Source organism: Octopus sinensis, linkage group LG6 (assembly GCF_006345805.1).
Source record: "Octopus sinensis linkage group LG6, ASM634580v1, whole genome shotgun sequence".
Taxonomy (NCBI): domain Eukaryota; kingdom Metazoa; phylum Mollusca; class Cephalopoda; order Octopoda; family Octopodidae; genus Octopus; species Octopus sinensis.
Window position 1 is genome coordinate 56217510 of NC_043002.1, and position 12496 is coordinate 56230005.

The window sequence follows — 12496 nt, forward strand, 5'->3', positions numbered from 1 at the left end:
AGCATTGACAATCCAAGTGGTCTCTTCTGGAAGACTTTCAGGTCAAAGTCCAAAAGTCTTTGGCATGGCAGTGCTACAGCAATGGGGAAGCATTATCTGTTCAAGACAAGCTCTTCAAGCATGGAAGTGCCAACAGCTGAATCTGCAGAAGATGCATGCAAGGGGATGAAACCATCCTGCATGCAATTGTTCAGTGCCCTTGCACTAGACTTGTAAGTTTGTGTGGAGCAGCTGCTGTCTCGTGTAAAACAAATACAGCTGTCTGTTGAGTGTATAGCAATGAGTGATGCACCACCTTCCTTTAGCAGAGAAGGGAGGCAGATCTTTCTCTGCTTAGTGGCTATGGGGTGGCCAAGCTCTCTTCAACTTCAACATACTTTGCCATATTACATATGTCATAAGTTGAAATCTCATAGGTATCAAATTTATCTTTCCTTCTTCTCTGATCGATCAAATATCAATTTATTACGGAGGTGGATTAAATCAACAACATCCCCTCTTCCAAAATTTGTGATTCTGTAAGTAAATTAAAAATTACTTATCAATATACCTTACTTTATCCTTAACACCAATCCTTATCGATTGCTAATATCATAAACTAAGGGATTTGTATCCGCTTACACCATAATTCTAGCAATGATGAAAACTAATTATTTTCCGTCCTTCCGTTAAATTTTATACGAGAAGATCGAAAGTTTTCTTTCTATTAATTCTCTCGTTTTAGCAAATTAAATCTATTTCCTTCTCGCTTCCATCCAGGTCTGCTCGGAAGATTATTTAAGAGGGATAACTACAATATTGTCACCGTATGTCATGGCTTCTTGCGGTGAAGGTTTGTAGTCCAATTGTTTTCTCAGCGTGGTAAAAAGAAGAAACAAATGAAAAGAAAACTATTTTACCATTTACAACTTATAATAATTCTTGAAGTGTTAGAATAGTTATCTCTACCTCATTGGGAAGAGAAACGGTACAGCAGTAGCTGCTGTTTTTTCTTTCATTATTCAGTATTCTTGCTTCATACAACGGAAAATACGATTCCGAAAGAATTTTTCTCCCCAAAATTTCCAATCGGTACCTTTTTTCTCGCCAATTTCTTATCTTTTCTTCTTTCCCCATAAAGTTGTGAAAGCTATTAAAAAAGAAAACCCAAAAAAACTCCGTTTAATTTGTTATCATTTTATTTCTCAGTTAATATATAGTATTGTAAGCGATTTGTTCATTCAAACTCGTTAAAGTAGACTATATATTTTAATATCGAATTCAATAGATTCCGAGGAAATTAGTGAAGCTTTCCGTTGATAAATAATTGCAAACAGACACTATTTGTTGGCTTACCATAATTTTCAGAGTTAAAACCGGCACCAGGAGTGTGGAAGCCGGCACTACTGACATTTTTCGTTTTAAAACTTTAAAACTTTTTTCTTCGCTTTTTCCATACTTTCGTCGTTTTTCTTCGAGTTTTCTCAATAAGGCCTTTACACAGTAAAACCTTTCACAGTTTTTTCCTTCTTCTGTGTTTGTATTTAGGTTTTACATTGTGACATTGACCTTTTCCGTGGCCAGAATCTCTTTGTTGAAAAGGCAAGGCTGAGCTGTCTATTCTGGTGTTCTTCACTCACTATTCCTGGAAGGGTTAAGGAAGTAGAATCTTCAACCACCTCCTCCTCTGTAGCGTCTTATCAAAAGCAACTGTCATTATACTTTTCCTGTTAGATTTCCAAATGTGACCATCTGAGGCAATATATTCCCATTTGGTGTACATAAAAGTAATATTTCAAACCAACAAAAATGTGAAGAATATCTATTTTAAATGCTTGTAGTATTGACAAAATTTGGTATTACCATGTTGTTAATTTTTTTTTTATGTATTCCACTCAAAGTCACAAAATTCCTTTAGCTGTGTTACATGAACTGTGTATAAGTTAAAAAATTGAAAATTTTCATAATTATTGAGCTTTGGTATTAATAGGTAATACTTTGACAACAGTTTGGAGATATTTGGGCACAATGTGTGCACCACAGCCAATGCAGACACAATCCATTTCCAAGTTTGGTTTTTAATTGGATCCCACAGGGGTCATCAAGTAACTTGCAAGACAAAGGTCCCTTGTCTGGAAGAGGGAGTGATGAGGGAGGTGGATTTGTGCCTGTTGAGAGTTTAAATTATAATAGAGGGATAGAGATAGGTGTCTTACTGTAGAGGAGATACTTGGCTACCCTAGTAGGAAAAGAAAGGAGAGAGAAGAGGTAGTTAGAAAGAAATATATAAAGAAATAAATGGTGGCAGAGATGTACCAGGGACATACCCACAAGGTACAGTGGGGAGGGTGAATATAAATAATAGAGAGGAATGTTTCATAAGAGGGTGATGGGATGTGTTTAGAGATTGGGGGGAGGAAGGCATAATACTAATAATAATAATGTCTGTTGTGTCGGTTATGATAATCATTAACAGAATTGTTTCTTTGTTCTCCCTAGAGATTGGTGAGCTACCAGTTCTTGAAACATTGTGTTTAACCCTTCCTGATAGTAATGCTGTTGATGACACAGATGACAACAAGCAAGACACGTTGTCAGTAGAGGATGAAGCCAGTCAGTCACAGACATCAGAGGATCTTTGTTCTTGTATTTTCTGTACTTACACTGTCAACATTTCACAAGACAAGGACTCGTTACTTCGACACTTGATCATCTCTCACAAACTTGTCGTTGCAGATGTTAAATTAATTGCCAACTTAAAAAAGTAAGTTTCTTTTCTCTTTCTTCTCTTCAAAATTCCTCATTAGAGATGGCAAAAAGGAGGAAGAAGGGTGGAGTGGCAGAACTGGCAGAGCAAGACACAAAAAACCATTTTGCAGTATTTTGTTATATCCTCTTACAATTTGAGTTCAGATTTCATTGGGATCAACCTTGCATCTTAGGAGAGTACACCATTATCTACTTGAGAGTACTACGTATATGTGTGTGTTAATAACACTCAGAAGGAGGTGCTTTTTTCACTCACCAAAGTGAATTAGCTCCTGTGCAGGTGGCACATAAAAAGTACCATTTGAGCGTGGCCATTGCCAGTACCACCTGACTGGAAAGCAGACATTAAACGATGATGATGATGATATAACCATTTGATGTTTCCTTTCCTTATTGGTATGAGTTGGATGGTTTGACAGGAAGCTAAATCAGATGACTGTGCTGCTAGCTGCTTTAACATGCTTTCTAGGAGTCTAGGACATTTACCCCCTGAGGACAACAGATGATGATTTAAAACTTAATATATTGGAGAGGGGTTAATTGTCCTGATAGGCTTTCTAGAGCTGGGTGCCCTTCCTAATGCCAACCCCTTTACAGAATGGTGTACTAGGGGCTTTTTATGTGGCACCAGCACAAACAAGGTCACCAAGTAACTTGACTGAGTAGTGGGAACAGTATTGAGAGGGATTGCTTTGTACCAGGTTAAGAGAGATTAAGGTATAATAGGGGGTCAGAAATAGGTGCCTTGCTTTAGAGGAAATACCTGGCCACCTCCACTGAAAAGAGAGAGAGCTGTGACGGGGGTATGCTCAAGTTACAGAGATAAGGATGTATAGAAGTGGAACCAAGGGTTGAATAGGGTGGAGTGGGTGGGTAAGTTCACAAGATTTCAAGGGGAGGTGGGGAGGTTGGAGGATATGTTGTTGGGGAAGAGATTCAATAGAATTGTATGGCATGCAGGTGGGTGATTAGAAGGGAGAGGGATATGGCAAGTGATGAACACCAATGGGAAGGGGGGTTAGGAAGGTGGAATGTGGGAAAGGGGTTAGTCGGGGATTGATTGTGTGTAGGAACCTGGACGTAAAGAAAATGTCTTTATGGCTGTGGTTTTATTTCGATAGATGGGTTTTTTTCAAGCACAGCAAATCGCTAATCATGTTCATCTTTTGTTGTCATCTCTGCCAGGCTCAACATTCGAAGATCATTTTTCTCCAGTTTGTACCATGTCTTCCCTTGCAGACTCGCACGCACAGACACATAAATACAGTGATATGCACGTACACATGTACCAGACATATTCATATGCAGTTTATGCAACAAAATACATTTGTTCAACGCCTACGTCAGAAGTGTTGACCCTGACTTCATCACTGTCACGGAAACATGGGCGCATTCCTTACTCTGTGATGGGGTTTTCAACATTACGGGGTACAACCTCTTCCGTAAGGACCGCACTAACCGCCGTGGTGGTGGTGTGATGGTCTACATTCGTTCAAATTTTTTGGTAATTCCTTGTGCCGATTTGAACGAATCACAAGAAGAAGTTTTTTTCTGTGACGTGCGTATGACCATGTCAACACTCCTGCTTGGCGTTGTTTATCGTCCCCCAAGTTACCATCGGGACACACAGCTTTGCAATGTCCTCCGAGCTGCTGCCAGGAAAACAGCCACTTATGTGTTTATTGCAGGCGATTTCAATCATCCTGAGATCGATTGGGAGACCTTCCATTGGCCACAGAGTGCAAACGATTTTGTTGAGCTTGTGCTGGACTCAAACTGGTCACAAGTAGTCACCTCTCCAACAAGAGGCGACAACACCTTGGACCTGCTCTTCACCACAACTCCTGAAGCGGTTATCAATTGCACTACGGAGGAACCTCTAGGTGACTGATCATGCTATGATCATCGCCAATCTGGCTCTTGCGGGCAACAAAAACCTGAACCATCTCCAATCTGCTTCCTTCGATTGGAAGAGAGCAGATTGGAACCTGTACCACACTGAACTACAGCACCCAAACTGGCGTGAATTCTACAACTCTGGAGATGTGAATACTATACTCCAGAGTATCCTGGACTCAATATGGGCAGCATGTGCAGCATCAGTGCCACGTAAACAAAAAAAGAAGAACCGCCCCAAAAGGGCAATTTGGGAAACTTCAGCGGTCCGACTTGCCAGGAGGGAACGTCAGACTGCTGAACGGGAATACAGGTTGCATAAATCAGACACCAACAGGAAGAAGCGGAATAAATCCTCCAACCATCTCAAGCAAGTGACAAAAAAAGCAGTGCTTGAATTTGAACAGTGCATAGCAGCCAATCCTGACAGCAAGGTTTTCTGGAAATATGTGCACTCAAAGCAGAGACCTCACTCTCCAGTGGGCCCTCTTCGCAACCCTCACACAAACCAGATCACTGACGACCCCAAGGAATGCGCAGAACTCATTGCCGAGTGCTATGCAAACATATTCACTGTTGAAAGTCAAAATGTACCATCTTCACCATCACTAACAGCAAACTCCATAACAACTATGGAATTTACACCTGCAATGCTGCGACGTCACCTTCAAAATAAGCGCAACTATGCCTCCCCTGGTCTCGATGGAGTTACATACCTGCTTCTCAAACGTGGCAGGCACTTCCTTTTACACCAGCTTTCTATTTTCTTCCAGTACTGTCTCAACAATGGTGCTACTCCGGAGCAGTGGAAAACTGCCAGTGTCATTCCTCTGTTCAAAAAGGGCGACCGCACATCACCTGTCAACTATCGCCCAGTCAGTCTCACTAGCTGTATTGCAAAACTGATGGAATCGTGTGTCAGAGAAACACTCTGGAACTTCTGGAGCTCTCACAGTCTCATCCGACCCTCACAATATGGATTTGTCCCTAACTCCAGCTGCAGTGACCAGCTTGTCGAGTTCCTTGAGGACATTACTCAGATTACTGACAGTGGCTCATGGGTGGATGTTGTCTACCTTGACTTTGCTAAGGCTTTCAACTCTGTGCCACACAAAAGGCTTATGGTGAAACTCTCTGCAATGGGTGTGGGGGATGACCTTTTTAACTGGTTGAAATCTTTCATCCTCAGCCGAAAGGAGGTAGTCACAGTTCTAGGACAGCACTCTACACCATATGAGATGTCATCGGGTGTACCACAGGGATCTGTCCTTGGCCCCCTCTTGTTTGTGGCATACATTAACGACATAGATGCCAATTTAAAGAATGCCACAGTATTGAAATATGCAGACAACATCAAGCTGTACCTTGAAATCAAGAGGACAGATCCTGATGTCTACAACTCTTTCCTGCAATCAGACCTAGACACAATGCAGCAATGGATCACAGACTGGCAACTGAAACTGGCTGTGGACAAGTGTACCACCATGCATTTTGGGAGAAAAAACCCTGCGTTCACATACTCCCTCCACAACACTAATATCAAGAAATCCTCTTGCGAGCGTGACCTAGGCATCACTGTCAGCAGTGATCTGCGTTGGTCAAAGCATATCTCTAAGATTGTCAGGAAGGCCGAGGGTGTCTTGGCATCACTCAGCAGGTCTTTTGTTAGCCGCTCTCCAGCCATCTATTTAAAACTGTATACAGCTATGGTACGACCACACTTGGAATTCGCATCATCAGTTTGGAATCCCTATCTTGCTCAGAACATTGACCTCCTGGAATCTGTCCAGAGACGTGCAACCAAACGCATACCCTCCATCAGACACCTACCATATTCTGAGCGCCTTGTTTCCCTGGGCATGGATTCACTGAAGCTCCGGCGTTTGGCGACGGACTTGGTAAACACCCACAAAGTTATCAACCACCTCACCAACAACAACACTGAACACCTTTTTGATCTCCATGTGTCTAACACACGTGGACATGCCTACAAAGTCAGAAAACAATACAGCTCCCATGACTTTCGGAAACATTTTTTCACGCTCAGAGTTGCTGAAGCATGGAATAAACTGCCTGCGTCAGTTGTTGACTGCCATGACACTGCATCCTTTAAGGCCCTCATGCTTTCCGAAATCCGCCGAAACTTCACCTGATTATATATACACTTTAGATGAGTTGTAGTGCACCTGAGCACTGTACACAATTATTATTATTATTATTATTATTATTATTATATGCACACACACTCGTACATGCATGGAAAAACACATGCATGCATACAGCAGATACCATTGCACATATACATATACACAGAACTTATACACATTCACACCCAGGCACATATACACAGTGCTGCTGCTGCCAACACATGCACAGCAGACACATTCTGGCAACTGGTATCGCTACAATTCTTTCTTTATTCCCTTGACAATGAGGCACCACCAATTTCCTGTCCAACCATGTGGTCCTAAAACATAGATTAGAATATCTATATTTTGATATGAATGCTAAGATCAACGACACCATGTGACCTGTCATGACCAATGGCAGCTGAATCTGCAGTAGCCATCTTGAACTTTCTCCTTTTGGTTATGTAAACCTAAAGAGTTAGGTTCGTTTTACGAACCCACAAAACTTTTAAGTTGCACAAAGCCAAATCAAACTGTTATTAACTCCTACTAAATGTGTTGAGTGACCCTTTCTTTCGCTTGTCCACTCACTTGTGTATGTGTGTGTGTGTGTGGTGGTGGTGGTGGTGCCATGTAAAAAATCTCATGTGGAACCATTTAAAAGCACCTGTGCAGCACCACATAAAGGCACCTGTGTGACACCACATAAATGCACCCATGCAGCATCACGTAAAAGCGACTGTGCAGTGCCATGTTAAAATCACCCAGCACACCCTGTAAAATGGTTGGCATTAAGAAGGACATCCAGGATCCAGCAGTAGAAATCATGCCAAGTCAGACTGGAACCTGGGTAAGCTCCCCAGCTTGCCAACCCATGCCAGCATGGACAACAGTCATTAAATGATGATGATGATGATGATATATACATATACACACACACACACACGTAAACGTGGCACTACTGGATCTCAGTTTTGCTGAGACGGCTGAGTATTTGTGAGACCACTGTATCACCAGTCATTCTAGTCTCTTGTCATCTTCTCCATGATATTCAGTGTCCTCATACACACCATTATCGTTGTCGTTTAACATCTGCTTTCCATGCTGGCATGGGTTGGATGGTTTGACTGAGGACTGGCAAACCAGAAGGCTGCACCAGGCTCCAATCTGATCTGGCAAAGTTTCTGCAGCTGGATGCCCTTCCACACACAAAACAAAACAATGACATTACTGCCTACAACAGTTAATTCCACCTCTGTTGCCAACTTAGAGCAAGGTGGACTTAGCCTGTTGAGTGTTGTCTTGGACCCTGGTGCAACACAGTGCCAAGGACCTGTGAAGGGTTGCTGGTCCCTAGCACTCCACTATCCTAGGGACCAACAACTCTTCAGTTGGTTGCCAACAAACTCTTTTGAGTTGGCCATTATTAATTTGAATATCTTTTATCTTGTTTCGTTCATAAGACTGTGGCCATGCTGGAGCACTGCCTTAAAGCATTTTTAGTCAACTTCTCTGACACCTTGATGCCAGCTACTTAGGCCCCTGTGCCAGTGGCACATAAAAACCATCCACTACACTCTGAGTGGTTGGCATAAGGAAGGGCATCCAGCTGTAGAAATACTGCCAGATTAGAGTGGAGCCTGATGCAGCCTCCTGGCTTTCCAGACCCAGTCAAACCATCCAACCCATGCCAGCATGGAAAACGGACATTAAACGATGATGATGAATTAACCTCAGTACTTTTTTTAAGCCTGGTGCTTATTCTGTTGGTCTCTTTTTGGCAAACAGCTAAATTACAGGGACGTAAACACACCAACACTGGTTGACAAATGGTGGTAGGGAAGAACAAATACAAGCACAATAACACACACTCACACATAAATATATATGTGTATGTGTATATATATATATATATATATATCAGCATTTGACTTGCTGACCTTAATAACTGATGAGGAGTTTGTGACCATGTCTGTTTCTTGTTTGTGCATTTATATGTTTTTTAACTCATTGTGTGTGTGTAACTGGATTTTTTCAATTTTGTCTGTCAAATTCTCTCACAAGACTTTGGTCAACCTGGAGCTATAGTAGAAGACACTTGCCAAAGGTGCCATGCTGTGGGACTGAATCTAGAACCAAGTGGTTGGAGAGCAAACTTCTTACCACACAGCCATGCCTGCACCTATATAGTTATCCATCTTTTACAGATATATTCTTTACTGGAAGAAACGAATGAAAGGTCATCCAATCACAGACTTCTGCTCCACCATTGTACTCAATAGCAAGGAATCAGATATTGGTAAGTGAATCTTCCATCAATATTTGTTTCTTTTTTCTTTAATGTCTTTGAGCAGTGGGGGAATGATTTCACCTGGCCGAGTTAACGAGGGAGCTTTCCATTCCTCTCCATTTACCTCCACTCACCCAGCTCACCTGTCTACCATCAATTCTATACATTTCCCTCTTCTGAAGACTTGCCTCCTGTTCTCTCAGGTGGCCAAAGTTTAGCTCCGTTTTGTTTTGACCTCCTATGGCTTGCCTCTATACCAACTGGTTCTGTTGGACTGGAGTTGCAGGAAGAACTTAAAACCCTTGATTTTTGTTTATAATTTCCAAGTTAACATTTTATGGAAATAAAGCTCTTGGCATCATCATCATGTCTGTTTTCCATGTCAGCATGGGTTAGATGTTTTGGCAGGAGCTGACAAGGCCAGGAATTGCACCAAGCTCCAGTCATCTGTTGTAGCTTGGTTTCTGCACCTGGATGCCCTTTCAAATGCCAACCACTTTACAGAGTGGACTGGGTGCTTTTTATGTGGTACGTGCACAGGTGCATTTTACATAGCACCATCACCAATAGAGCCACCAAGTACCTTGCAAAACAAAATCTCCTCACCTGGGAATGGAGGAATAGTATTAACCCTTTTGATATCAACCCAGCTGAAACCACTCCTGCTTCTGTAGTACAAATGTCTTGTTTACAAAAGTTCTGAATTAAAATCTTCCACCAAACTTTATTCACAATTTATGTTCCTAACACTAGCTTCATGATAACTAAGCTATTTTAGTAAATTCTTTGTTATATTTAAAATGAATTGAAAGAAACACAGAGCAACTCAACAGAAATATGGTAACAAAACAGTTAAAGAGTGCACTGGGTGCTCTTTATGTGGCATTAGCACTGGTGCTTTGTAAATTGCAAGACAAGAAGCCCTCAGCTGGGAGATGGAGAAGTACTGTAGTGTCTTTGTGCAGGTTGGGAGATTAACACTTCAGCATATAACCCTTTTGATACCAACCTGGCTGAAACCGGCTCTGGCTCTGTAGTAAAAATGTTTTGTTTTCAAAAGTTCTGAATTAAAATCTTCCACCAAATCTTAGTCACAATTTATGTTCCTAACACCAGCTTAATGATAACTAAGTTATGTTACTAAATTCTTTGTTACATTTAAAATTAATTAAAAGAAATACAGATGTACCCAGTGTAAGCTATGGACACATAAGAGGTGCAGTAATATCAAAGGGAGGCTAACTGGGAAGAAAGTTTCTGTATGTGGCAGATGCTCGGGTGCAATAAACACTGAAAATGTGCAGAGACCAACTTCCGCCACATTCCAGGGAGAAAAACTAGAAGTAGTTGATAGCTTCTGTTACCTAGGGGACTAAGTCAGTAGCGGAGGTGGGTGCGCTGAAAGTGTAGTTGCTAGAATAAGAATAGCTTGGGCAAAGTTCAGAGAGCTCTTACCTCTGCTGGCGACAAAGGGCCTCTCACTCAGAGTAAAAGGTAGACTGTATGATGCATGTGTACGAACAGCCATGCTACATGGCAGTGAAACATGGGCTGTGACTGCTGAGGACATGCGTAAGCTCGCAAGGAATGAAGCCAGTATGATCCAATGAATGTGTGATGTCAGTGTGCATACTCGACAGAGTGTAAGTACCTTGAGAAAAAAGTTGGACCTAAGAAGCATCAGATGTGATGTGCAAGAGAGACGACTGTGCTGGTATGGTCATGTGGCAAGAATGGACGAGGACAGCTGCGTGAAAAAGTGCCACACCCTAGCGGTTGAGGGAACCTGTGAAAGAGGTAGACCCAGGAAGACCTAGGAAGAAGTGGTGAAGCACGACCTTCGAAGTTTAGGCCTCACCAAGGAAATGACTAGTGACCGAGACCTTTGGAAATATACCGTGCGTGGGAAGACCAGGCAAGCCTAATGAAACCTTAATCTCATGGCCTATGCCAGGGGCGTAACCAGCCCACTTATGCGTAACCTTTTCCTTCTTTGGACACTAAAACTCTGCTTGCGAAGACCTGTTGAGGTAAGTGAAATCAAATCAATCAAAAGCAAAATCAAAATCAAATTCGATGACTGGCGTCCGTGCAGGCAGGGTGCAAAGAGCACCATACGAGCGTGATCATTGACAGAGCAATTAATCGGCTTCCGTGCCAGTGGCACTTAAAGGGCACCATTCAAGCATGATCATTACTGCTAGTAGGGTGCAAGAGCACCATCCAAGCATAATCGTTGCCAGAGCAGCCAACTAGCTTCTGTGCCAGTGGCACATAAAAGGGCACCATTCAAGCGTGATCATTACCAAAGTCGCCTTACTGGCACCTGTGCTGGTAGCATGTGTAAAAGGATTCGAGCAAGGTCGTTGCCAGTACCACCTAACTGGCCCCTGTGCCGGTGGCACGTAAAAAGCACCCACTACACTCTCGGAGTGGTTGACGTTAGGAAGGGCATCCAGCTGTAGAAACTCTGCCAAATCAAGATTGGAGCCTGGTGCAACCATCTGGTTCGCCAGCGCTCAGACAAAATTGTCCAACCCATGTTAGCATGGAAAGCGGACGTTAAACAATGATGATGATGATGATGATGATAGATCATCTCAACAGAAATATGGTAACAAAAAGGGTTAAAAGGATGTGGCTTTGTGCCAGTTGAGAGATTTAAGGTACACAGGGGAAGGATGTAGGTGGTAGCTTATAAGAATTTGGTTGGTTTTTCTGATTTCTAATGTGAGTTAAGCTGTACTGGTTTTGGTGGGATGTTTTCTAAATCCTTTCATACATCTTTATCTTTCACTTGTTTCAGTCATTAGACTGTGGCCATGCTGGGGCACCACCTTGAAGAATTTTTAGTTAAATTAATCAACCCCAGTACTTATTTTTTTAACTATGGTTCTTATTCTATCATTCTCTTTTGCTGAACCACTAAGTTACAGGGGTATAAGCAATCAACACCGGTTGTGAAGCAGTGGTGGAGGACAAACATACACACACACATACACACACATGATGAGGTTCTTTCAGTTTCCATCTAACAAATCCATTCACAAGGCTTTGGTCAGCATGAGGCAAAAGTAGGAGACACTTGCCCAAGGTGCTACACAGTGGGACTGAACACAGAACCATGTGTTTGGAAAGCATATTTCATGTTATGGGTGATATCTGGACAACATTAGAGAGTTATCCATCATATGACAGGTTATTTTGGGAAGTATACTTTGGCCACCATGGGTAATATCAGGCAATATAGCCTACATCATCGTCATCATTATCATTTAATGTCCGTTTTTCTCATACACACATATATACATACATATTGTAATTAATATTAGGAAGGGCATCCAACTGTAGAAACTTGCTAAAGTAGATATTGGAGCAAAAGACAATCCTCCAATTTGTTAGATCCTGTTGAACTGTCAACTCCTACCTTCAT

At 42.1% G+C, this 12496-nt stretch overlaps 1 protein-coding gene across 1 annotated transcript in view; it reads left to right on the top strand.

Moving 5' to 3' along the window:
* The first annotated feature begins 731 nt into the window (after nt 1-731).
* The window catches only part of LOC115212826 (zinc finger protein 277), a 49929-nt gene continuing 38164 nt past the window's right edge, over nt 732-12496 (top strand). The window contains exons 1-3 of the mRNA XM_029781596.2: nt 732-832; nt 2479-2743; nt 8981-9072. Of these exons, the coding sequence (XP_029637456.1) occupies nt 814-832; nt 2479-2743; nt 8981-9072 (376 nt within the window). The 5' untranslated portion in view covers nt 732-813. The remainder of the gene's footprint in view (nt 833-2478; nt 2744-8980; nt 9073-12496) is intronic.